At 50.3% G+C, this 26,745-nt stretch overlaps 3 protein-coding genes across 9 annotated transcripts in view; all 3 read right to left on the bottom strand.

Annotated features, from left to right (window-relative positions):
- Positions 1-258: 258 nt before the first annotated feature.
- On the bottom strand, positions 259-5,892 carry CYP26A1 (cytochrome P450 family 26 subfamily A member 1). 2 transcript variants are annotated; one of them, XM_059055491.2, is made up of 7 exons: positions 4,047-5,892; positions 3,629-3,853; positions 3,088-3,378; positions 2,838-2,996; positions 2,222-2,356; positions 1,538-1,690; positions 259-1,268 (listed from the first exon to the last, which is right to left on the bottom strand). In XM_059055491.2, the coding sequence occupies exons 1-7, from the start codon at positions 4,233-4,235 to the stop codon at positions 927-929; spliced, it is 1,494 nt and encodes a 497-aa protein (XP_058911474.1). In that variant the 5' UTR covers positions 4,236-5,892; the 3' UTR covers positions 259-926. The 2 variants fall into 2 exon arrangements, with proteins under 2 accessions (XP_058911474.1, XP_066883554.1); XM_067027453.1 differs by having other exon boundaries at positions 733-1,364; positions 4,047-4,316.
- Positions 5,893-8,982: 3,090 nt separating this feature from the next.
- On the bottom strand, positions 8,983-16,812 carry CYP26C1 (cytochrome P450 family 26 subfamily C member 1). Its single transcript, XM_059055466.1, has 6 exons — positions 16,609-16,812; positions 15,860-16,084; positions 15,092-15,367; positions 13,558-13,716; positions 11,278-11,607; positions 8,983-9,360 (listed from the first exon to the last, which is right to left on the bottom strand). Exons 1-6 carry the CDS (start codon positions 16,810-16,812, stop codon positions 8,983-8,985), a joined length of 1,572 nt encoding a protein of 523 aa, XP_058911449.1.
- Positions 16,813-18,523: 1,711 nt separating this feature from the next.
- The window catches only part of EXOC6 (exocyst complex component 6), a 209,931-nt gene continuing 201,709 nt past the window's right edge, over positions 18,524-26,745 (bottom strand). For all 6 annotated transcript variants that reach the window (XM_059055448.2, XM_059055444.2, XM_059055449.2 and 3 more), the window contains 2 exons: positions 20,890-21,002; positions 18,524-19,776 (listed from right to left, as the gene is read on the bottom strand). In XM_059055448.2, coding sequence (XP_058911431.1) covers positions 19,644-19,776; positions 20,890-21,002 — 246 coding nt within the window. In that variant the 3' untranslated portion in view covers positions 18,524-19,643. The remainder of the gene's footprint in view (positions 19,777-20,889; positions 21,003-26,745) is intronic.

A 26,745-nucleotide genomic window follows, 5' to 3' on the forward strand; every position in this document is an offset into this window, starting at 1 on the left:
AATGTGACAAAACTGCACTTTCACGGAGGTTAGCCAAGGTTCACAGGGTCATGACTGGGCCATTTTATCAGTCATGTCAGGCTCACACCCTATTGCCTGGCATAGATAAAAACTTTATCTGTCAGTTTGTTAAATCTACTCCTCCTGCCTTATTTTCAATAAAGAAAACCTGGACTCGCTTATCTAAACCAGAGATTGGCCTTTTCCAATACTGTTTTCATATGCAACTTCAGAGTAAAGGAAACACGCCAGTGATTTGGGGTCTCATTTTAGTCAAGAACTTTGTCTTACCTAAAACTTTAATTTCAGAAAACAGTTCTGACACTGTGCGACACGATAGATTTATTATGTTTATTAAACATACTCAGTTTATGGCTGAAGGTGTTATATTAGATGATCTTCTCAAAGTGTTCCCTTTTCAAATTCAGCATTCCCTAAAGTAAAGCAAACCCCTCCCCAAATTTTTAATTAACTTTGATAGATGTTCCAAATAGAGAATCTAAATTATCATCGAAAACTTAACAAAATGATCTTCAGACTCACACACATATAATATATGCTTTCTAATAACTGTTAAGAGAAAAAAAACAGCTAAAGTTTCTTCCTCCCGGAAAAATAGATATGTACAGATGACAAATAAAGCCATGAATGTAGACATGTAGAAATCTGGTTAAATATACAAATATAAAACCGGTGAGCTTCCCCCCATAGCAATATTAAACGCAACACAAGCACCTTCAGATTTTACTTTATTTGTAAACTATCCAATTCATTATTTTAATATTTAAAGACTGTGGTACTGTAGAAGAGACACATAAATATTATAATATACATTTAGAAATTAAATATAATAAAATCAACATGACACTAGGTAAAAACGCATATGTACTCTTCAAATAAGTCTGAGGTCTGGGCATTCCCGCCCATCAGATTTCCCCCTGGAAACGGGTGAACCTTGCCGGGAGATCATCCACAGGATACACGGTGGGACTCGTTTTCATTGTAGGAGGTCCATTTAGAAGCTGCCAGTCACAATGCCTGGCCAGCTCCACTGTAAATATTTTGAGAAGAATTTTTGCGAACTCTTTCCCTACACAGCTCCTAAGGCCTCCTCCAAATGGAATGAAGCTGAACCTGGATGCATCCTCTGGGTGAGGCAGCAGAAAGCGGTCAGGATTGAATTCCTCCTTGTTGGTGAAGATATCGGCGACATCGTGAGTATCACAGATACTGTAGATAACATTCCAGCCCTTGGGAATCTGGTATCCCTGCAAAAGATTATGAAGTCCAAAGGACTGACAAACTGGAATTCAACCTTCAACAGGAAAAAAATCTATCACTGATATCCTTGGAGGAGTTATGAGCTGAAAGAAAGGAGGAGGGGGAGGTGGAGAGAGAAACAGAGAGACAGACATTCAGAGGCAGGACAATGTTATCAAAAGCCTAAGAAATTTAAGTCAAAGGACAGAGAAACAAAGGGAGATTTAAAACTACAACACAAAAGGTAAGGGTGGGAGGGAGAGAATTTTTAACTTACATTTAATTCAAAAGTCTTAAGGGCAACCCGAAACCCTCCTGGAACTGGGGGATTCAGTCGAAGGGTCTCTTTAATAACACACCCAGTGTATTTAAGCTGTTCCAAAATTTCCATGTCCAACTTGTTGTCTTGATTGCCCTTGCAAAGTAAACCCTATCAAAACAGTCACACAGAGGTGAACGGTTATTCTGTGCTCCAATAAAATCAGCCCAGCAGACGTAAACAGGGCTTAAGTAGCGGCTGGACCCAAAGGGCCTCATGATGGGAAAGTGTGAGGGGGAAACAGGGAGCAGCTAGTTACCATTTGCCTCCACCCCTGGGCCCAAGTCCACTATCTGTTTACAATTCCAAGAGAATATGCTGCTCACCAGTTAGAACCACCAAGTTTCTCCCCTCCCCCAATCACCACCACCACTGCTGGCTGCCATCACAGTCCCCCAGGAGTTCCCCGTTCATGCCCTTGAACACACAAATCCAAGAAAGTGGAACCTATCTGAAAATCTCCAAGGTTCTGCAAAACGTGGAGAAGAGGTAGAAGTACAAGGCTGAACCCTGCCCGAATGGGATCACAGCTCAAGATCCCTTCTTTTTCATTGGGAAAGCACACTTACCTTTTGGGAAGCTGGCTAGAGAGTAGCTGAGTTTCTTAAGGTAATCCCCCCCCCCCCACCTCAGTTCCCCTACCTTACTTTTCAGCTCCTCTCGGACTTTCTGGAGGACATGTGGGTAGAGACCCAGGTAAGTGATCAGAGATGTAGCTGCACTGGCCGTGGTTTCGTGTCCTCCAAAGAGGAGCTCAGTTGAAGACTGCTTTAGTGCCTAAGAGCGGATTAAGACGAACGTTTTGACAAGTCTGCATGCAATTTTACAGAGCGACCACTCAGAATAGAACTGAGGGTTCTGGAGGGAAGATGAGAAGGGCTGAAAGTGTGCTGACAGAAAATCCATTGAAACAAAATGCTAAGACCCTTTAGTTCAGCTAGAGAAGGAAGGCCAGTAAGATCCCACTCTCTCAGGAACTCTTAAAGCCTTGGTTGTATTATAATCACCCAACATTCTTTATTTACATCTTGCAAATTCCAACTTTCCCTTTAAAACCTGCAAGGGACAGGGAACGAAGCCTCTCCCCACAGCTCCGCAGACCAGGTGTCTCAACCTCTGTGTCCCATCCCTGGGGTCTGGGTGGGCTTCCCACTCTGGGAACCTGGGCCCCAGTTGGGCACTTTGGGGACCCCAGGAACTGCGCTTGGAAAGCCAGGGGATCAAACTCTGCCGTGCCTCTCCTGAAGCTGCCACTCACCTGCATGTCCAGCCTCTCCCCCCTCTCCCACGAGTGCTCGATCAACAGCTGCAGCGCATCTTTGTAGCCCCCGTCCGCCTCTGCCGCCCGCAGCCCGCAGATCTTGGCGCGAATGTTCTCCTCGATGCGCGCGTGGATGAGGTTCCGCGCCTTCAGTCCCTGAGTGCAGAGAGCGCACGGCGGTGAGCGGAGAAGCCCAGACCCCGCGCTCCCGGAGCCCCTAGCTCCGCACCCTACGTGACGCCCTTACCCGGTATAGCCCGCTGAAGGGCACGTCTATGGGCAACGAGAAGAGATTGCGGGTCATTTCCTCGAAGGCCTCTACCAGCTGCTGCTCTGCTTCCCCGCCGCTCGCCAGCTGGGACTCGCAGCCCATCAGGATGCGCATAGCGATGCGGAACATAAGGCGCTTCACCTGGGGGTAGGCTAGGAGGCCGCGCTCGCCGCAGCTCAGCCACTGCTCCAGGCAATTGCCCACTTCCTCGGCGATCACTGGCACGTAGCATTGGAGCGCCTCGCGGCTGAAGGCCCGCATAATCACCTGAGCTCCGAGGAGGGAAGAGTGTTAAAACCGCGCGCCACCCGCCCCTCTCGCCTTCCGAGGTCCCCTTCCGGAAACCCACAACCCCACCAGATCCAAGGCACTTCCCGGCTGGGAAAGCTACACTGGGTTTGGGAGGGTCCCTAGCCGACGCCTTATGCAGCTGGCGCTCGCCCAGCACCTATTTGCCTGGACCCCTCACGCGAATCGGGTCCCCCTTCCTGCCAAGGCGCCGCCACCCCGCCCTCACCTTCTTGCGCTGCTTGTGCAAAGAGTCGTGCAGGTTGGAGAGGCAGCCGGAGCCCAGGATGGTGCGCACAGACGCGGGCCAGTGGACTGACACCAGCCGGTGCTCCCCGAGCAAGATGCGCCGCACGTTGTCCGCTCCCATCACCCGCACCGTGGGCCGACCGAACAGATGTGTCTTGTAGATGAAGCCGTATTTCCTGCGCTTCATCTGCAGGAACTTCCTTCGCTGCGAGAGGAAAGCGGAGGAGAGAGGCGGGAGTGAGGGGGCGCCAGGGAGCGCCGAGCCTCCGGCTAGTACTGATCCTATAGCCTCAGTCACCTCCCTCCCGGGGGCGCCTACCCCGGCCTCAGTGGAAGCCTGGAGCTCCGGAGCTCCGGGGCTCCGGGGAACCGCCCTGTCCCGCCCCTGTCTCCCTTACCTGAAGCACCATCTGCAAAGTTTCCCCAAAGAAGGGGAAGCCCATAGTTCCGGGGGGCAACGGGAGGGCGCAGCTGCGGTCCCGGCTGCTCACGCAGTACAGGTCCCAGAGCTTGATCGCTGCCAGGAAGAGCAGCAGCGGGAGCACGAAGGTGCAGAGAGCACTGGCCAGCAATGCTGGGAGCCCCATGGCGCGCCGCGACCTCCCGCGCCACCTGCCGCCGTCGCCAGAGCTCCGAACCTGCCGCGCGCCCGCTTTATAGGCGGCCCAGGTTGCTGCCCACGTTACCTTAGACAAATTAGTTCACCCAAAGTTCATCTTTAATTGCGGATTGGGCCCCTGGCTCCTCCCCCCTCGAGGCGCTGCCCAAAATCTTTAACCGTTTGTTCCGCGCAGAGGCAGAGGCGGAGCGGTGGCGGCTTCCCTCGGAGCGCGCCTCCTGGGGTGCGGGGCTAGGAGCAGCCTGCTTCGCCCATACAAGTTGTGGGGGGCTCTGGGACGCTGGCAGGGGCCGACCCGGGCTCTGGGGAGCGGGAACTCCAAGCCCGGGGCTTCCTGGCGGTCTCTTTGGAATCCCTCCCGCCGGGTCCGACGGGCGGTCCCAGACCAGAGCTGCCTGCACTGGCTTTCCGTTTACAGGCGCCGTGTGGGCCCCCTTCCACCTGCTGGGGGAGCAAAGGGAAGTGCGTTCGGAGATCGCCCAGCTTCCTCGTCCCACAGGTGGGGAAACTGAGGTGCAGAACGCAGAGCAAAACGCAGGCCTCCCAATTCTTCCAAAGATCCCGCAGAAGAGCCCAGGGCCAGGACCCAACCGAGAGTCGCGGGGAGTCGTGACCGGCTGACCATAGATTGCCAGCTCCCCAAACCCCTCAATGAGGTCCACACTCATGAAGTCTTGGAAAGTCCTACTTAAGGTATAAGAGAGGCTCCAGATCCTCAGGACTCCAGGTGCAGCCCTGCACAAGTCTGAGCCCTAACTCTGACTCCCCCGTGGGGGACCACGGTGGCAATTCATCCGCGGCTCGGCGGCAACCAGAGCTCTGCGATCCTGCCACAGCCGGCCGGATTCCGAGGGCCCTGGGGTTAGCAGCTCCAGCTAGGCAGAGGGGAAGAGGGTCCTTAGCCCTGGCAAGATAAGGACACCGAGATGGAGGATGGGTGGAAAGCCTGGAGTCTAGGCTCTTGAGTGCCGGCTCCATCTCTACTTGAATGACCTTGGGCAAGTTACCGCACATCCTTGCGCCTGTTTCCTCCTCCTTAATATGGAGGTGATCATTCCTGACCTGTCTACACCACGGGGAAGTTGTGAGTTTCCAAGAGGGGCTTCTGTTTGCAAATACTCTTCCCAGCTCCAGGCACGCTAGGCTACGTTACCAAGGTGACCTGGGCTCCGGGCACTGGAGCCATCCTCCGCTCTCCCAGCTCCCACCGGGCAGAAAGCCACCCAGGCGAGAGGGGGGCTGGGTCCTAAACTCAGGCTTCTGCCGGCCGCTGATAAGAAGAGTGTTGAGGGAATCCGTACAGGGAAGTGAGTCTTCTGGCCTTCGCCCAGCTATACAATCGGCTGCTCCTGCAGCCAAAGCCTGGAGCTCGGACACTGCGGGAAGCGCACGTGCGCTCCCTGCTTCCCGCCCGGTCGAGCCAGTGGGACTGGGTCCGAACTGCCTCGGACCGGTCAGGGCCACACGCCCCCTTTGATTTGAGCGATGAGCCCTCCAGTCGCGCCTAAAACGAAGCAATGATACACGTTTGTTCAAAACCGAAGAGCCGGCTCTCCCAGGAGCACGCCTCACTCATTAGAAAGCGTCCCTTGGGGATGGAATACACTTTGATCCTGACAGCTGTTAAATACGCGGCCCTCTCGCGGTGGTCCCCAAACCCGGCGGGTCCGGAAGTGTCTGCGGAGTCGCAGGGACCGCACACTCGCCGAAACGCTCCAAGCCTGGGTCGCCCCAGGATGTGTTTCGGAGAGTCGGCGTTTCTCCGTAAACCTACTTGGCGTTTCAGAGGCTCTAGGGAAGGGTCTCTCCCACTGTTATTTCTTCTAACGATTTCACAACTGTAAACAGTGACAGACGACTTCGGGGGCACCGGCTGGAACCGGGTCGAGACGCGCTGCAGGTAATTCTCAGAAATCCAGGGCCCGCCCCTTTCTGGACAGTGCCTCCGGCCGGTGAGCAAAGCTGGTGAGCGGGGGGCGTGACCTGGGGCCCAGTCCCAATCCTCCGGCCTGACCCGCCTGTGACCCCTGCAGGCCGGACCGTGACATCCGAGTGAACTCCGCAGGGCCATCTCGCCAAGTTCAGCGCGCGCCGGGTCACAAGATGAGCGGGGCCTGCGCGCTGTAAATTGCCACAAGGGGGAAAAAATGTTTTAATCTACCTGCCCATCGAGACCCGCGGGGGCGACCGGCAGGAAAGGATTAAACGGGATAGTGAGGATCATTAAAGAACATCTTGAGGAGGGGAAGGGGCCCATAAATTACCAGCCCAATAAGAACTTTGATCTAGATAACTTGCCAAGCTTTCGCGGGTGGCAGTAGGTGGGGAGAGGGGTTGGTTCACTGGAAAATAAAATATGTTTCCAAGATGTCTGCAAAACAGCCTGTTGCTAGTGAGTTCCTGACTGGAGTCGGGGGAGCCCAGGCAGCTGAAGCACCCATCCTCCACCTTTCTTTCAACCCCTTCTTCCCTTGTCTTGAGCACTCATCCCCATCCCAGGGTTTTATAGCTGCTGTTCCCTCTGCTTGGGGTGCCTCTTTCCCACCTCACCGCTTGCTGGTTCCTTCCAAAGTCGAATGTCACCCCAGGGAAGTCTTCCCAGGCCCCAGCCTGCCCGGCACTCTGCATTGCAGGCCTGTTTTATTTTCTCTACAGCACTATCATCAGACATGTTCTTGCTCTTGTCTGTGAGTTTATTTACTGTCTACCTCCTTGGTGAGCATGCCAAGTCCAGGAGGGCAAGAACCACATCTGCTCCTTCCTCAGAGAATCAAGAGCTACTAAAGCAAGAGCTCAGATTTTCTTGGAAATTACTGAGAATGAAGTATCAGTGGGAAATTAGAGCAAAACTGGAGCTGCCCCTACAGGGGCTTATAGTTAGTGCAGGTAAACCAGGTCTCTTGGAACCAGCTAAGTCTGGGCTTCTGAGACCCCCCTCCCCCAATCTCTCTCCCCAAATCAGAATCAGCCCCAAGCCCTGGTCCTCCCACCACCTCAGCCTAGTGGAGTTTCTGAGGCGGAGATGTTGTCTCTGCAGCCTCAGGAGCGCCCTGAGGGCAGGCCCCCAGATCCGCCACTTCTTGCCGGCTCTGTGGCTCTGTCACCTGCCTGCAGATCCCATGGCCTGGCGCCAGAGCCTGTGGTCAGCAGTGGGTGATGAATTGCCCTGGAGGGGGTTATGGCGGTGTCAGCCGAGCTCGGAAGGGCCCACTGCACTCTTGAGCTACCGACCCTGCCTGTGTCTGCTGCTTCCCCCTTTCTTTCTGGCCCCAGGATCCACCTTAAGCATAAGGTCAGGAGGGCACCAGCTTTCTTCTGGTTCATTAAGGGGTCAGCTCAGGCCTTGGCGGCAACTTCCGTGACTCACCCATCATGTCCAACTGCCCCCAGCCTGTCCGAAGGTGGGTGGCAGGTTACAGTGAGCTGTTAGGAATAATGACGCTGGAGGCTCTTGGTTTCGATTTAAACACTGTTGGGAACTTCTGTGTTGGAAAGGTCCAGAGTCCTTAGGCCAACTTGGGATCTCGTTGAAAGGATAAAAGGCCAAGAGCTTCCCAGCAGCCACAGGCCTGGGAGCTGGAGCAGGGAGTAAGTGATGGGGTGGAGGAGAGCACTGACTGAGTGGTCCAGTCTCTCGCCTCAGTTTCTCCCCTGTAATAAAGGTGTTTGAAGCAGTAAACCGAACGTCCCTTCAGCCAACTAGCTTGGAATAATTCAGAGCCCAGCTCCATGGAGCTATGCTCAAGGGAGAAGTTCCAGCAGCCTGGATCCTAGGCTGCCCCAGTTCCTAGTCTCTCTCTGGATATATGCAGGGTAGGTCCTTCTGGGGAAAGGGTAGGGGGTCTTTCCTGAGTCTCCCTCACCCCTCATCCCACTTTCCCACCAGGGAACAGCTGCCCAGCTAAGCTGTAGCCTCCTCACCCAACTATTGCCAGGAAACTACTTCTTGGCCTTTCTGTTTTGGGTACAAATACCTCGAACATCTCTATGTCTCCATCTCCCATGAAAATAATCCAGCCTTAAAGAGTCCTCTCGTTTGCCTATTCTCCCTTGTATAAATGGAAAGATTAAACGCGTTCTTGAACTAGGAATTTTTCTTTTAAGAAATTGCCAGCAGAATCCGGTGTTGAGCCCGTTTAGAGCCCTGGAAGCGCCCACTGTTCTGGGTTTCTGCCGAGACCTGCAGAGTGGCTAGGGCGCACCTAGCGGAGGCCAGCTGCCTGAAGGCCTTCCGTTGGGCGCCTTCTCGGTGTCTTCCTATGGCCCAAAGCCAAGCCAGAGATGAGCTCCCGGCGTCCCCTCTTCCTCGCGACCGTTGCAGGTCCCGCATCGTTCTACGGCCCAGTCCTCCCCTAGCAAGCCTCCCCACGGCCCTGCAATCCATGCCTCCTCCCCGGCTTGGCTTCTAGTGGAGATGTTCCTTCCACCCCTGCTTCGAAATCCTGGGAAGGGGCTTAAGAGACTTGGTCCACCACCTTTCCTTCCTCAGGGTGTGTGCGGAGTGCAGGAGGCACCTTCCCACTGGCCAGGGCACTTCTCCAGTGCGGTGGCAGTGGCTCACGCGTCTCCTCCCGCAGAGTCCGGCACAGAGCCGCAATCGGTAACCGTTTGGTGAACTAGAGAGCGCGCCCGACCCGGTACTGGGGAACGACAGATGGGTGGCTCCCCAAGTGCTCCGCTGCCACTGGCCAAGTCAGGTTCCGCGGCGCAGCGGGTCAGAGGCGTCGCCCATCCTGCGCAGCTGAAGGCGCAAGCGGGTGGAAAAAGAGCCGAAGACCGTCCACCGGGTGCACGATGGGCACGGTCTGCATGGCGGGGAAGGCAGGCGTGGCCAGCTCCCAGCGCGCCGTGCGCACCAGTTCCACCGCGAGCAGCTGGAGCACGGTCTGCGCCAGCTCCTGGCCGAGACAGCTGCGCGCACCGCCGCCGAACGGGATATAATGGAAGCGGCCGGCGGCGCCCCGCGCATCCTCGCCCTCAGTGCCGAAGCGCTCTGGGTCGAAGCCCTCAGGCGGGCTGCGGTACACCGCGGCCGTCTCGTGCGTGTCCCGGATGCTGTACATCACGTTCCAGCCCTTGGGAATTTGGTAGCCCTGCGGGGAGGTGAGGAGACCCGCCTGACCACGAGGCACCCGGAAACCCAGCCCGAACTGATCCTCCACCCGGGGTATATCAAACAGGCTTCCGAAAACAAGCAGGGAGGCGCGTCTAACCGGGAAGCTACCGCTCTGCATACCCATATCAGCTCCTTCCCTGGGGAGCTGTGTGACGATGGGCTACATGCTCAATCTCTGAGCCTCAGTTTCTTAACTGATAAAGTGAGAACAAAAATGCCCATCTTGTTGTGAGGATTCAAATAACGGGTCTGGCCATATATATTAGTGGTCAGTAAATGTGCTCTACTATTTGTTTCACTGTTTTGTTTTTGTCTTTTTTGTTCTCACTTTAGATCGGGAGACCTAAATTCTAGTCCTGCACCCACCAGCTGCCCGGGTCAGAACAATGCAAACGACAGCTCCTCTATGGTCATCTCAATTTTACAGCTCCTCTTGGGACTGAACTGAAAACTGCTTCTCTGTCCTCGCCACCCATCAGCTGTACAGTAATGTTCAGATCAGGCAGCCACACTCTGAGAAGGTGCACGTGAGAATTAAATTGTTGGAAGGCAGCTTTCATGTTCCCTTTGCTCACCTCCAACTTTTTCAGCTATTCCACTTTTGTGATGTCTTCCAGCCCCGACCATCCTGCTTCCCTTGCCTGAAAAGCTTCAGGAGGCTCTCACAGGCAAACAGATCTTGGAATCACCAAGGCGCTCTCCCTCTCCTCTCTAGGCCTGTTTTCCCATCTGGAACCTAGAGGATGGCTAAAACCCCTGCCTCTATTCACCCTGGTGGTCCAGTGCCCTTCTCCCGCGGTTTCTCTAAGGTCTTGCACCCCAGCGCCTGCATGATGTCTGAATTCCAAGATTCAGCATCCAAGATATTTCTAAACCCCTCACTAACCCACCTACCTTTGTCTGGGCCATCCCCTCTCAGTGATGTGCTGTCCCCATCCTAACCCATCACTGTTCCAGTTCAAATGCCAGCTCCCAAAATGTTCTGGTGTCATTCAGCTAGAGATCCCTCTCTTCTTCACACCAGTTTGTGATGAAGTTGCTGGCTCTGGCCCCCTTTCTTTCCATGACAGCACCTCAGGGGCACAATCCATTCAAATCCTGGTATGCAATGCACTGGGGACATTTGCTGTTTAGTTTAATGTAAGGGTCAGGGAAGGAGGTGCCCACTCTGCCTGGAGCCGCCCAGAGACTGGGCTGGTGGTAGGGGGGATGCAGGGACAGCCATTCAGGCAAACACCTTCAGTTTAGCGGCGCTAGGGCTCCCCTCCCCCGATGCTGCCACTGCGAAGCACAGCCGGGCCCCACCTGGAGTCAAGGCTGGAAGGGACCAAGGCAGCTTCCTTCCAGAGAGTAAACTGAGGCCCAGAGTGACAAGGGAATTGCCCAGGGTCATAGAGAGATGGAGCCAGTCCTAGACCTTAACTTTCTTGCCCAGCTCACGCCAACCTGATCATACCCCATACTTTAATTAGCCCGCTTCCCTGGAATCCGGCCTCAGTCGGAGGCCTGGACTGGTAACAATGATTAATCCCTTTTTCTTGTGAGGGAGCCAGAGAGATGGGGTATGGGACATAGTGGGGGTCTCTCTTTGTGCCCCACCCAGCCTCACTGGCTGAAAGGGGGGGCGCTGGGCAGAGAAAAGGAAGTTTTAATTCTAAAACTCGGCTCTAACTGATTCACCCGGACCACTGCCAAAAGCTCAAGTGTACGGGGTCCCTAACCTTGCTTTGTTCCCTCAACCCTGGTTCCCGGGAAATGGAAGAGGATTCAGCCCATTTTCCAGGAGGGAAAGCGGAGGCCCAGAGAGGGGAAGAGTAGACAGCTCGGTCCTAACACCTACTCCACCTCCCCGCGGCCGGCGGCAGGGGCGGGGCGGGCGGCGCGGCGCACTTACGTCGAGCTCGAAGGTGCGCAGGGCTGTCCGGTAGCCCCCAGACACGGGCGGCAGGAGGCGCAGCACCTCCTTGACCACGCAGCCGACATAGCGCAGGCGGCCGAGCGCCGCCAGGCTGAGGTCGGGCTCGCAGCCACAGTTGGCCGGGGGCCCAGCACCGCCCCCTGAGGCCGCCGGCACGCAGCCGCACGCGCGCCCCAGCCCCTGCGCCGCCAGCTCCTGCTGGATCTTGGCGATGGCCGCCGGGTGCTGCAGGAGTAGCAGGACGAGGGACGTGCTGGCACTGGCCGTGGTGAAGAAGGCGGCGAAGAGGAGCTCCACAGCTGACTCCTGCAAGACAGCCCGGGAGCGCTGAGTCTCCATTAGCAGGGCCTCGGCCTCGTGGCCCCCTGAGGCGCAGGAGCCCCACACTTGCCGTTGCGCAGAGGCCAGAGCGCAGGGTGCTCCCGTGGCGCGGCTACCTGTGCAGGTCCTGGAGTCGACTGAATCCCAAGTCCGACACTTGGGGAAGTCACAGATAGCAACGAGCAAGAGGAGGATCTATCCACTTGCCGTGGGAGGTTCCCAAAGATAATGCCAGGAACTTTTTTTGTGTACCGCTCTTAGCGCTTTACGTGTATTAACTCATTCGATACTCACCCCGATCCTGTGCGGCACAATGCCCGTTTTCCTGAGGCTCTGAGAGGTGCTCGAGGTCCCTGCCGTCACCAGTCCCGGTAGCCGAGCTGGGAGCCCAGCGCTCTTAACCATGCAGTGCTGCCGACAACCCCAGCTGGGCGTCCTGACAGCAACCGCGGTGGAATTGACCAAGGCACCTGCAGCAGCAGCGCCAGCCTCCCACCAAAGCAAGCATCGTGCTCCTCCTCCTGCTTAGCGGTGGTCCTAATGACTAAACCTCTTCCTGGTGTGCACTGCCAGAAGGACGGAGGGGCCTGGTGGCTTCGGCGTCCAGGCCCCAGCCCTCACTGCCTGCCTCTGCCCTCCCAACTCCCCGTGTGCTGTCTTCCTTCCTTGCAGCACCCAGTTTGTGCTTACACACCGGCTGATGTTATTACAGGATGAATATGTACCCCTCCCCTCTCGCACCTCGAGGGCAAGGGCTATAGTTTGCTCACTGCTGTATCCCCAGTCCCAGCATGGAGCCTGGCACTGAATAGGTAGATAATAATATGTGTGTTATGAATGACCTGATCCAAGGCTAACTGCCTGCCCTGGACAAGATGGGGAACTGGGACAGAGACCTTGGGGCTCCAAGGTCCTCCCTGGCCAGTCAGAACTGAAGATTTCTGGCTAGTGGGTCCCTTCCTGAGAACCTGGAGGGTGTTGTCACCAGCTCCCCAGCCCTGCCAAGGCTGAGGGACCATCCACTTCTTTCCACCACTCCTCTTCCCAGCCCAGAACTGTTCCTATCCACTGGCTCCCCCATGACTCATGAGCCCCCTGCTCATCTACTTCTAACTCCTTTGACTCTTCCAGACTTCACAACCACCCAAGAGTCAGGAAAGAGATTATTAGTCCCGTTCTAGGAGAAGAAACTCAGGCTGAGTGAGCCCCACCCTTCAGTGGCTGGCTAGTGGAAAGTGGGAAATTGAGGCCCCTAGAAAGGATGGGAGTTGCTTATGGAAGGCTTGAGATGTTCCCATTTCTAACTTCCCTGCCCCCCAACCTCTCCACTCCTTTTTGGGTTCTCAAGCCGGTGGGTCCAGGGACCACTCCAAATCTTCCCTCCTTACCTCCATTGTATGTGCACTATGCATACATGGGGAGGGGTTCTAATTCTCCAGGAGATTCTGCAGTGGCAAAACAGACAGGTAGAGAGGTGCCAGGTGCCAAGGTGGCTCATGGAAGTGTAGATTTGGGGAGGAAGAGGGGAGCTTCAAGGAGACTGTGGAATTTAACCCTGAACCCTTAGGGTTTGTAGAGAAAAGGGGTGAAGAGAGCTCCATAGGCAGGCGGACAGCAGAGGCAAAGGCATGGAGTGACAGAGAAGTGGGGGAGAGGGAGAGCTGTTTGCTGCCAGAACCGGTAAGGGAGGGCCTAGGATTCATGCCATGGACTCTCCTCTGAAAGAGATGGTGACTGGCCCAAGGCCACAGAGATAGTGGGTGCAGCTGAGCCATAAGTGGAACCCAGGTCTCCTCTTTCCCCTCACCCTGAGGAGTGCCTGTGGCTCAAAGTGGGCCCAAACAGGATGTAGCTCCGTTGCTCCAGGGATGAAGCATGTGTGTAGAGACCTGCTAGAAATGCAAAAGAGGGGAGGAGAAATCTCCCACCACCTACCTTCAGCTCCTGCACTGAGAGCTCATGGCCCAGCTCCCTAGTGCTGTTTATGATCCCGTCGAGGGCATCGCCTGGCTCCGCAGCAGCCTTGTCTTCACGAAGCTTCTCTGCAATGGCCTCCTCCAGGTGCCGATGCAGCTGGTCCCGTGCCCGGATGCCCTGATGTGTGGGGAGAGAAGGGAGGTGGGGCAGGAAGGCTGAGGGGACCAGCCCTGGACACCTACCCCCAAAATCTTCCCAGTGCTGGTCTGGCTCTGCTGAGAGCCTGGTGTTAAAAGTTTCCCAGCTTAGCTCCATGCCTGGCACACAGAAGGGGCTCAATAAATGCTTAGGAATTTGTCCATTACCCCCACACACCATTCTCTCTTGATCACAAGCCCCCTTTGGGGCAAGGCAAACAGTTACTGTCCTTCTGACAGGAAGATGCTGAGGCTCAGAGAGGTAAAGCCATTATCCAGGGTCACCCAGCTGTCAAGTGTCCATGTCTGGCACAGAACCCTGCCAGGGAGTCAGTCCATTGTCCTTTCCCTGCACAAGGCCCAGGCAGGGGCAGTGGGCACCAGTGCAGAGAGGAAAGGACACCTTGATGCGTTCAGGAAAGCTCTGGCTTAAAGGACACTATTGGAAGTCTAAACATTAGGCTTTTTAAAGGGGTAGGCAAGAGGGCTGGCGTGGCCCTCCAGAGTTCACGGAGCAAGCACAGAGAAAGCGTCTGCCTGGGGAAGCATTTTGAGCACTTGGGCTTTTTAGTCAGGGGAGATGGGGTTCAAATCCTGCCCCCTCTCCCTACTAGCTGTGTGATCTTGGGTAAGTCATTTAACGTCTCTGAGCTTCAGTTTCTTCATCAATAAAATGAGAATAATACTTTGCAGACTGAGAGGATTAAATCAGAAAATGAACCCAAGGCAATCAGCCCATATAGCATGTACGTTTATACATAACTATTATTTTTATTCAGGTGACTGAAAACCAGGGTATCAGCACAATAAGAAGCCCCAGTTCGGTTGCTCTCTGGGCCCAGCCCATTGCTCTGAAGTTTGAAGGGGCCATGGTTCTCTGATCCGGAAACTAGGGGGCCTGGGGCCCCGGGCCGGGAGCCGGTACCCACCCCTCTCCAGCTGGCGCCGGGGTGGGTCGGGGGGGTGGGGTGGGGGTGGGGGCGTGTCTGCGGCCCTAGTGCTCCCATCCATTCCGCAGCCAGCCACGGGGCTTCCAAAGAGGCGCTGAAGGCCAGGCCAGGAGGCGCCGCTCTGGGGAGGGGCTGGGACGACTGGCTGGGCGCCCGCCACCGAGACCCAACGTCGGGAAGCCGGCGGCTGCTGGGGCTGGAGCTCGTCCCTCAGGCGTGACCCAGAGAGGGTGGGTGGCCCGCCGCGGGTCACACAGCGAGTCAGGACAGAGGCCAGCCCCGACGCCCACCGCCACACCACGCCGCCTCCCCACACTGTACAGAGCCTCCATCTCCCAGCAGAGGTGACGCCTGTGGCGCACCGAGGGAGCCCCAAGGGGAAGGTTTGGGGAGGGGCGGCAGTACCTTGCGCAGGCCACTGAAAGGCACATCTAGGGGCAGCGAGAAGAGGTTCTCCACGAACTGCTCGAAGGTCCGGGCCAGCTCCGAGCACTGCGCCTCGTCTAGCCGCAGCCCCAGTAGGATGCGCGCAGCCATGCGAAAGGTGAGCGCTTTGGCGGCCTCATAGACAGCTACCGGCCCGCGGGTCGCGCACCAGCAGCGCACCTCACGCCGCAGCGCCCCCTGCAGGCGAGGCACGTAGCGCTCCAGCGCCGCGCGGTTAAACACTCGCGCCAGGATCTGTGGGGAGCGTGCGGGGTCAGCCCTGGCAGCCATCCGGCTCCCTCTGCTCCGCGACTCCATAGGAGCCAAAAGGCCAATTTCGGACCCTTTCTCCTCTACTAAGAGACCCGGACCCAAATGTGTTGGGTTTTGCTCTCGCCATTCCCTCTAGTTCTTCTCTGATGTACACAGTCCCTCCCATCCATCCAGGCCACAGGGGCCACCTCCTCCAGGAAGTCGTCGCTAACCCTCTCTAAGTTTGAATTTCCAGCGCTTCTGGTATCAGAATCGCAGAAGATCGAAGATGAAAGAAGCTTTAAGTCCCAGTCCTGGCCTTATAAAACAAAGCCGGAGAAGGTAAGGGACTGGCCCAATGGCACCCACTTGTTAGTCAGGGGCCCTGGCCAGGTTCACAGTGTACCCCTAACACCTCGCCCCGGCCTGGCCCACAGCAGGTTCTCTGAAACCGCGGGTCCGACGTCCCGACGGCACCTTCTGTTTTAGGCTCACCTTGCGCCGCTGCCGGTGCGGCTCGCCGACCGCGCCGAGCAGTGTGTGCGAGCCCAGTAGGATGTGCGCGCTCTGAGGCCACTGGCTGCGCACAAGGCGGTGCTCGCCCAGCAAGATTGTGCGCACGTTCTCGGCGCCGCTCACGCGGATCACCGGCCTGCCCAGCAAGTGCGTCTTGAAAACCGTCCCGTAGCGCTCCCGGCGGGAGCTGTGGAAGCGCGAGCCCTGCGAGCCAGGAGCGAAGAGGGATGGGGCCGCTGGGCCTCGGCTGGGGATCTAGCCCAGGCCTCCCAACTGCCTCTCGATAAAAAAACCTCCTGCTCTAGGCTGGGGCCTTACTCTTTACAAAACAGTCTCAAATGGGCCTAGCGACTACCCTACGGTAATGTACATGCTCCTGTTCCCATTGGTGAGATGAGGAAACTGAGACTCAGAATGGGGACACAAGCGCCAAAGAGCTCACTGCTGAGACTCGCCCCTGACTCCTGATTCTATGGTGGCAGGACATAGGGTCCTGGAAACCCTCTGTTCACCCCCGCGTTTTGTCGGGAATTAAGTTATGTTGGAGAGAACGTTAGTGACATATAGTCCCTTCGAGAAAGCAGCTGGGCAAATGTCAGGGCCGTGTATGCTCCCTGGGGCCCTGGGCGACAGGAAGAGGCTGGCTACAAACCCTGGGAACATTGAGAACCAGTGGGGGATAGGGAGGAAGGGGCCATATTGGGGTGCGGAAACGACGGACTGCTCACCTGAACTAACCAATGCAGCGTTTCCCCGAAGAAGGGCCAGCCCATGGAACCTTTGGGCAGGGGCAGGGCAGAAGCTCGGTCCCGGCTCAGCGTCCAGCGGAGGGTCCAGAGGTGCTGGGCCAGGCTGAGCAGCAGGCCCGCGCACAGGAGAGCGGTGCCCGCCGCCCCCAGCACCGACAGGCAGCTCAGCCCCCAGGGGAACATGGCGAGTCTGCCGGGGCCAGGCCGCTCCGAGCGCAGGAGGCGCAGGAGCTTTGGCGCCGGCAGCGCGCAGTGTTCACCTGTTCTGTCCGGCAAGGGCCTGGGGCTTGGGGACCAAAACCGAGATTTACAACCTCGGACAAGGACTTCGCTCTAAAAGCAGACGGGCAGCGGAGGGCAGCAGTGACCACGCGCCCTTAGGGAACGTGCCTTCATCGAGACCCCCGCGCTCAGGACTTTTCCCGGAGTCCGACGGCTCCCGGGCCAAAACGCAACCCACTCGCGCGGGCGCCGGCTGCCTCGGGACCGCTTAAGCCGAGCACCTCCCACCTCCCCTGGTCAGCACTCCTTCGATAGATGCAGAGAAGGAGGGCAAAGAAAGGAGCAACTCACCGGTGTTACCAACCAGGGCTGCGCTCACCCGGACTGTAGACCCCCGCCCACCTCTCTCTTCTCCAGCCTTTTAACCCTTTTCGGCCCACCCAGGCCACATTTATATAGATATTGGCTCCCTCCCTACGGATTGATACCGATTCACACGACGTGACCCGCCTCTGCATATTTAAAGCGCTCCACGCAAAGTAATGATTGGAGGCAGTGGGCAGCGGCGCGCTCTCGGAGGGGTTGGAGTGGGGAGTGGCAGCCTCTGCGGCGCTACGGCTAAGCCGGGGGGCCATGCCCCGCGCAGATCCTCGGGCGGGGCCTGCAGTTTCGCGCCAAGAACCTCCCGGCTCCCAGCAGGAGCTCGGCGGGTGGACTGACCGAGCGCACGGAGCTAATGCGGGCTCTCTCTGGGATCCCCACCCTCGAACTTCCTGGTGCCCCTTCCCCTCCCGGCACTCCAAGCCTAAAGGGCTGGGGGTTCTCCCCTTTGCTCTGCTTCTGTTTCAGGGAAACTGCGGTCTTCGATGCCTACCTTGGCATCGCAAGCCCTGATGGCCGGGGTTGAGAATCTCGACATACCCACCCCTCCGAGGTCTCTGATCTACCACTTCCAGAATCCTTCAAAAGATGGTAGTGTCACTGCTTCTCAAAGCTTCACGGAGAGCCCCTAATCCCACGAGGAGCAGATATCCCCCGGCGCCTTTCGGGGCTCGAGGACCAAATTCACTGTCCCCTCCCCCTTCGTATCCCCCCCCCCATCAGTCTACATGGTTGTTTCTTAGGGCTTTTCGTGGGACCCGAAATGCCCAGGACTCGGGCGTCCCAGTTCCTACAGCGCAACCCGAGGGGTGCGGTGTGTGTGTGTGTGTGTGCAGGGTGCTTGTTTTCCTGAGAACAGTAAAGCGAACTCCTCAAGACCATCACCGCTGAGGACCCACAGTGGTCTGCTCCAAGCAGTACAAAGGAGGCGTCTCTCCGAATCTGGGGAGGCCTCATTCCAAGCCGGGGAGACGTCCCCGGTGACCTGGAGAGCTGGGTAAGGCACTGGAGCGTCACTACGTTCCGGTCCTCAAAGAGAACTAGCAGCTCACGGCTTCTCTGGTAACTTCCAGATTACATTGTGCCTGCAATTACCATATTTTCCATGTAATATTTTTTAAAACGTTAAATACTTTAGGATAAGAGACGGTCAAGGGAATAAATGCTTATTTTCTTTGTTTTGGTGACACTCCATTTCAATAACTAGGGAATAATAGCCCTTCTGAAGAAAGCAGTTTTCAGTCAGGAAGCTCTAAATAGATGCAGTATCATTGGATTTCCAACAACTTGCTCAACCTTTTTAATATTTAATCACAAAATCAAGAAATGTACATATAATTCTTTACACTTATTTTACAGAGTCAAATAAAAGTTTCTTACAGGCATAAATCCTGAAAATGCAAAAGAATTATTCAGCATAAATACAATGAAGAGAAAGTAAGGATCAGATTGTTATTACCATCTGGACCACAGTACTTTGCACAGTAAAATGTACATTCATTTTAAGTTTTCCAGAGTTCATTTGGTTTGGCTTGTTTCCACAGTGAGGACACGGTACTGAGGTCTGCTCTTTGAAGAATGTAACCTGACCCCTGTGGTAACTTCTGTGTGTAGGAACACATCTCCCCTAGCACAAGCGGCACCTGAAGTGGTTAGCCCCACTTACTTTCTGTCCTTCTAACTTGAACCAAACCAAACCAAATAAATGGGGCCAGCTACAAACACTATAGTTAGAAATATTAACCCTGCTGAACAGAAACACCTTGCATCTTTAGAAAATCAAATTCCTTTTCTTCATATTCAGATTAAATTAAACCACCCAAGTAGAACAAATAATTCAAATTCTTATTGGGTTAAATTAAATTTGATTTCAGGGACCTTTAAAGATTTATATTTCCTCCCTCGAAATCAGCAGAATTCAAAATTTTAGTCTATTTAAATAATATTGAGATGAAAATTAAAGCTAAAAGTCAGAAAATGACAGTGAAAGATCAGACATAATTTCATTCCAAAACCAGATACTGGAAAATAAACAAACAAAAAACAACAAAACAGAAAAATCATTCAAGTCTAAGTAGAAAAAACACCAATATATAGAGGCATAAGTTCCTCTAATGTATTTACACAGTTTCATAGACAATTTTTGACTTGATTTATATATTAGTTTTGCCTTTTATCCCTAGAAGTGAAAAAAAATTAATGTCAGGTTTTCCATATATAAAATATTATCAGTTATTTAAAAATCCATACAAATGTTATTTATAATTTTCTTGTTTAAGCTCTCTCATCAGTATCTTTTCTCTACTGTATTTTTGAATTCAAACAACTTTCTGTATCGTGACCAGTGCCTGTTAGAGATCAATGTTGAGACACCATGGATTTGGTGTCACTGAGTGCAAGCAATGTGAAGTTTATGTGTGCTGGGACATACCATTCACCAAACTTCTCAGCTGTTTCACAACTGTCTCTATCAACTTCTGTTTGTCTCGATCATTCTTCCTGAATTGAGCAAATATATTGTTCTTTTTGCTAGTATCCTTCATCCTAGGAATAGATGTGAATGAAGAAGCTTAGTAAAAGGAAATTAAAAGCTATACTGTCACAAGTGAAATATCTTGGCATGCTCTGGATTATCTCACACTAATCCTATGCTTGAAAAATATACTTCAAAGAAAATAGGTACTACTAATAGAATTACAGAGAAAGCAACCACACAAAATATGAGCAGCTTTATTTTGCATTTTATATGAAGTGGTATTTTTTGCATTAGTATGTAAATCTAAAGCAAGTTTTCTTACGTGACTATTTTCTAATATCATTCCATAAGGTATGCTAAAATACATACCCTCTATGGACTCTGCAAATCACACTCATAGCAAGACAGGTGAAAGGAAAAATAACATTAGAAAACTTAAAGCAGTAATTTGTTTGCCTCAGTGGTGTTTCATGGCATTGTAAAACAAGCTTACATTTATCTAAACAGTTCCTTATGTCCTCTCAAATCAAATACACCACAGATATTTTGAAATGTGGGAAAATAATATACACTTTTAATTCAAAAATTGAAAATTTTAATAGTGATGCTTAAAATTAAATATGGTAGAGTGAAAAGAAAACCTGCCACATAATGAGAAGGAAAAGTAACACCTACACTTGTTTTATTTTTAATTGGACAAGATGCACCAGTAAGTGTTCTGTTACTTCAGTTTTTATAATATTATTTTTTCGAAACACATACCTCTCTACCTGTAAAGAATCCAAGCCCATCATGGTAGGGTCTAGACAGCACTGGTGGCAAACATTCCAATCCTTAACTACGTTTTACAAAATACTTTCTTTCCCATGTTACAGTATTTAAAAAAAAAAGTTCCAATTCTCACTTATCTGCAGTAAACATATTTCTAAAGCCAATTAGGTCAGATATTGAGGATACAACAAGAAAAATGTTCTGTTTGTATCAACATAAACAAATCTCATATAAAACTACACAATACTGAAGGCAAGAAAGAAAGGGTTATGTTTTGATCATTAAAATGAACTGAACTTTTAACTTCCATATAGACATTTCTCTTTTGATAAAAATTTCTAGTTCTTCAATTATCACTGAATCACAAAATGCTAAAATGGTATGCAAAAATGTTTGCAGAATATACTCACTTCTCCAAAAGAGTAAGGGCTGTGTTTGGATTCACCCGAAGGTACTTAGAAGCTGGCTGACCATAATCAGCTAGATAAGTAGACCAATCCCAAACCATAAACAGGTCAAGGAGCTGAGGAAGATGGGGAAAAATGTTAAAGCAACTTTTGACTATTTATCCGCAGCTAATACATAAAGTATATGCTACTCTTGATCCATTTTAATATGACCTGCTTCTCAGATGGAACAGAATAAGGAATCTAATTTTTAAACTTCATTAACTGTATTTTATAACCAACATAGTGTATAATATCTTCTCACTTTTCAAATTACTAAATTGTCAGGCCTTGCCTTTCTAATAAAATACTTAATTGCATTTTCAAATAATTGTAAAATAATGAAAACAGTTATATAATTATATTAACACTTGTACTGAGGTATAGAGATTTAATCTTTACACATTATTCAGTTCACACTCAAATTTAATTAATGAGGGTTGCTGCTACTAACTGAAGAATTTTAAAGAACTTAAATTGAAACTTTTTTTTTAAAAGAGGTTAAGTATGTTTACCTTTCAAAGAAGTCGTTTGTGCCCAGACTTTTCCCAAAGTAATTTAAACCGAAAAGCTCAGATAATCTCAATGAAGTGCATTAAACAACCTCTTCTGGATTCTCCCTGGTGATAGATCCTCAGTAGTGTTATGAAATGAGGCCTTCAGGACTCAGCCTGTTAACTCTAGGCAATCATTTTGTATAAACAAACAACAACAAAAAGGAAACCTTCTTGTTTTCCGTAGTGTTTTTAAATTGACTATTTGCTTTATAATCTCCAGTTAGAATTGTTGTCAAATATGGAACTAATCTTTTAAAAGCAATGCAGTGCCTAAACCAAAGCACCAAACTCCTTATCCAACTTTAAAACCCTAATCCCCTTTAAGCCATTTAAAACCAACTTCCTATCCCCATTTGAATTGTTTCAGAAAGATAAATGCTTTACTTACTACCTTCCTTCGGTTTTTATATTACTTTTTCTTTTTGTTTTAGCTCATTTTATAAGTAAGGGGTGTATTGGTTTTGCTTTCAAATGAAGGAAGTATTTGTATTTACTCATAGGATATGTGAGCCAACCCACTGGCTCTGAGAGGGATAAAATTTCTGGGGTGGTTAAAACCTACAGAAAGTTACAAGAAACTAGCTCTTCCTTAGGAAGATAATGGACTTGTTTGACTCTTCCCATACAATATACAGCTACTAATAGAGACTTTCTTGTACAAAGCAGAAAATTCTATAATGAAAATATTTACTACTAATATTAAAAGCCACACTATTTTCTTTTGGACAACATTCTAGGCCATACCAGCCATACCAAAAGTTAAAACACCGGTACAGAAACTACACTGAGACAATGTTAAAAGAACACAGTCTTAAAAAGAAAAGGGAACATATTTCAAGTTTTGTGTAAATTTTGACTCTTGCTTAGCAACAAGTACATTTTCCCCTTGTTTCACAAGGAGGAAAAGTTACTTTCTACACTCCGCAGTGAAAATGTAAATTAGTGTAACTTCCCTGGAATGTGAATTTGCAGTACGTATTTAAGAACCTTATAAAAATGGCCATTCCCTTTGACTCAGTAATCCTACTTCTAGGAATCTAACTTCAGTAGACAATAATAAAGGTAGATAAAAACTTATGAACAAATATATTAACCTCAAAAATGTTATTCGTGTTATCAAAAATTGAAGAAGAAAAAACCCCCACTGAAAACAGCTTAAATCTCAGTATTAAGAGAATGGTTAAGCAGTGAGGTATACCTATCTATTAGACAAGTATCATGTGGTTATTCAAATTGATGATTACATAGAATTTTAAACAGCTTGGGAAGAAGCTTAAAAACCCAACAAAAGAGAGTGGAAAAAAATTTGAGAAAATATTAAGAAGAGCTGTAATTTGTGTGGTGGGATTATGGGTAACTGTTATTGTCTTCTCTATTTTCATAATATTCTACAATGGGCATGTATTAACTTTAGAGTTAGAAATAAGGTTTACATACATACATATATATTTTTTTCCAATAAATTTCAATAATGAATTCTCCTCATTCAAAATAAAAGCCTCATTTTGAAGGAGTCCTCTTCCAGGTATACGTCTTATGTGTTAGCGCAAGTGTGTGTGGGCATGCGCAGTCAGCAGAAAGCAGAAAGCAGCCACTTAATAATGTACTGGCTGCAAATTCCCTTTCTTTCCAAAGGCAACGGCAACATGACCTTTGGGACTTGGAAGAAGAGGCCTTAAAATAAGGGCTGATCTACCCCCAGGTGGGAAAGGAGGAGCCCATTTAATGAATTTAAAACCTACACCAACTCCAGCTGTGAGTACAGAAATGGTTCTTTTACAGCACAAAAACAGACTTTCCTAGATAAAGAAATATTATGCTTACTTTTTTCACGTATGGTCAGACACTCATATGCAAATTTCTTATTGCTAGAAATTACAGGAACCACAAAATTTAACCTAACTGCCCATCTGTAGACAAGTCTAATCCACATGCTTTCAAATTTACACTAATACTTTATAGAAATAAATACAGTGCATAGTTAACTTGTAGATATCAATGGAAATCTGCATAAATTTGCACATTAATGGTTAAGGAATGCACTGCCAAGGTGGATAAAAGGGGTAAGGATCTAGATAAGATTCACTCATTCATTCAACAAATATTGACTGCCCACCTACAACGTGTGAACTACTGTGCTAGTCACCAGAGATACAGTATTGAATGAGACAAAGTCCCTGTCCTCAAAGAGTTTACGCTGTTAAGTGGGGAAAGTGGGGAGGCAGTTAATAAGGAAACAAGTAATATTTTATAATAACATGAAGAAATTATTAAGAAAAAACTATTCACACACAATCTTAGTAACTTAAACTAGAGTAACATATGAGGAAGCTACTGTCAATTTAATATTACGATAGAAACTGATTTACATAGGAGCTAACACTGCTTGCTCTGTATTCTCAGGCCATGAATCCAGTGGCTATAGACTTGAGCACCATTTCAGTGTCCATGCCCCAAAGGATACATGGATGTGGGTGGAGAGGAATGATAAGGCCTAGCAAGCATGCTAATCTCATATTCTGATTTCTCATTTCCACATGTGTGAGTGACAGGGCCCTGTGGGGCTCCCAGGCACAAGAGTCTTTTTCTGTCCCCCAATTCTTGTAGGCAAGACTCCAGCCTCCATGCCCTTCTCTGAGTTCCAAAGGGCAGATGTAAACAGTTGCTAATCAAGGGAGGAGCAGCCAAGAAACCACCTGAGGCAAGATTATAGGGACCAGAGACTCTCCTCAAGATTAGGAGACCACCTGAGACAGATGAGAGGAGGACAGGCCCTGCACATACCTTAATCTTGTCAGAGACCCCACCCTTGAACCACTGTTATAAAACCCTTCATCAAATTCTCTGGGGTTGGGACACACAGTTTTTTTTGGTTTTGTTTTTGTTTTGTGGTATGCAGGCCTCTCACTGCTGTGGCCTCTCCCGTTGCGGAGCACAGGCTCCAGACGCCCAGGCTCAGCGGCCATGGCTCACGGGCCCAGCCGCTCCACGGCATGTGGGATCTTCCCGGACCGGGGCACGAACCCGTGTCCCCTCATCGGCAGGCGGACTCTCAACCACTGCGCCACCAGGGAAGCCCGGACACACAGTTTTTTGAGGCGGGAGCCTGCTGTCTCCCTTTGCCTGGCAAAGCAGTAAAGCTATCCTTTTCTACTTCACCCAAAACTCTGTCTCTGAGATTTGACACCAGTGCAGAGAAGCGGAGCTTTCGGCATCATAAGGATTTTTCAAATGCATAATACCCATTTAATAAGTAAATAGAAACAAACTTCACGGAGCTGGGCAGGCAAACTCATAAAGTATGTCCAGCAGAGCATAACCTCTCAGTAGATATTCAAGAAATATCACTCCCTGACTGATGATGCCAGACCACTATTCCAAGTTACTTAGGAGTTTTTTTCTTAGGCTTCATGAGTACAAAAAATGAGCACCCTACAGACAATTTCGGTTTATGAAGACAGCTCTAGAAAAAGGCCAAAGTTGGCCAGCAGGCAAACTAGCGCAAGTGAATGTAGTCAACTGACTTCCACCTCTCCCAGGCTTTCTCTAGGGCTTGATAAAGAGGATAGATACCCTTATAATAAGGCATTGGGTCTAATGTTAATTGAGGTAAATGATCTTCTTAGAGAAAGAAGCACTAATATTTCTGAATGGTCTACCAGTGTCCCTCCATCCATAACAATTATAAGATCCTTTTCACTTTTTAAAGTACAGTTATACTGACATGAAAGATGTAACACAAAACTAGGACGTTATTCCTGGGTCCTACCTAACACTATGCCAGGCCAGATTTATGGACTGAGTCCATTTCTATAGGCTGCTACCTATGCCTGTTTTGACCAAGAAGCATGATCCCAGGTCTCTGGGATTGTTTAAAAAGAACGTGACTGCTCTGGAGCCAGAGTGTGACGGGAAGGGATGCGGAAACTGAAGTGGCACCAGGTATAACCACTGACACTCCTCTTCACTCCACACAGTCATTGCCTTAGGGCCTGCCTCTCACATTCAGTGAGGTTTCACAGGATGTACATGTCCTTAATATTAAAATCTAAATTACGGAAAACCTTACTTCTCTATCTCAAGTTTTGCTTTCTTTGGATGGCAGTAAACAAATAATACATTTGCTATTAATCATACAAAATCTCCCTCAGTCTTGGAAATAAACTGTAAGACATGGTCTCAACAGGTGAATTTATTAGTTAACACATATACCTGAAATCCAAAGATGGGGACCAAACATGAACAAAAACAAAATCTCCCCTAGATTATCCAAAAGCAATTTTACAATTACTTATTGAAGGATAAAGTCAGGCATATTAAAATGAAAATTGGTATTAAGTTCTAAAAATGGGTTTGTTCCAATAGTCAAGTCAAGTAATTCCACCTTAAATCCTTTAGGGAAGTAAGCAAAGCATGGATCATATAAAAATGAATAGCAAAATAATGTGCCTCAGTTCTATTTCATCATGATTTATGAGATTACCTAAAATTAGCAACCTAACTTTTTTTTTCAGCAAGGATTCAAAAACACCCTTCATAACTAATCTGATAACATAAGGTGGGATTTATGCCAACTTTTTAAAGTGAGTTGTATGTCTCACTTCCTCAGCCACCCCTGTGTGCGTCCAGCAAACAAAAAGATTCAGCTTAAGGAAAGAAATGGTTGCATGGGTGGTCCATTTATATCCTCAAAATAGTTGAATCACGGAAGAATCACTGAATTAGTCTGTGTCAAGGCATTTAGCTTGCTGACAGCTTCTGATCCTAAGTCGCACTCCAAATCTAACCCAAGAAACTTGGGGTCTCAGACCTGTTGAGATCACTTTGCGCAAATGACACAATGAATCTAGGCCGACTTTAAACCATTCTATGAAACTCTTGAAGTGACTTTTTGCTTTTGTAAAAGTGAACCCAGAGTGCCAGGTCATTTTTTCCTTGAATCTGGTTTAGCTTTCTTTGTTTTGGGTCTTTTGGGTTTTGCTTTTGAAGCACCTCAGGGGCAGTGACCCAAGGCAGAAGATAAATAAAGTTAAGCCAACCTCAAGAGAAAAGCAATTGGGGATACCAGGTTTGCTTTTGTAAACGTGAACAGTGACCTGGGGGCTCAGGGTCAACCTTAGTCCCCCAAATTCCCCTTTCCAAACACTAAATCCACCTGGGGGACCTCAAAGTTGCTTTGCAGATTCCAAAAGTAAACCAGGAGATCATTTTTCCTTTGCCTCCAAAAAACAAAGCCAAAGCAAGGGTTCCTAAAGTGCTTCAG

Source organism: Kogia breviceps, chromosome 2, assembly GCF_026419965.1.
Source record: "Kogia breviceps isolate mKogBre1 chromosome 2, mKogBre1 haplotype 1, whole genome shotgun sequence".
NCBI classification, from domain to species: Eukaryota; Metazoa; Chordata; class Mammalia; order Artiodactyla; family Physeteridae; genus Kogia; species Kogia breviceps.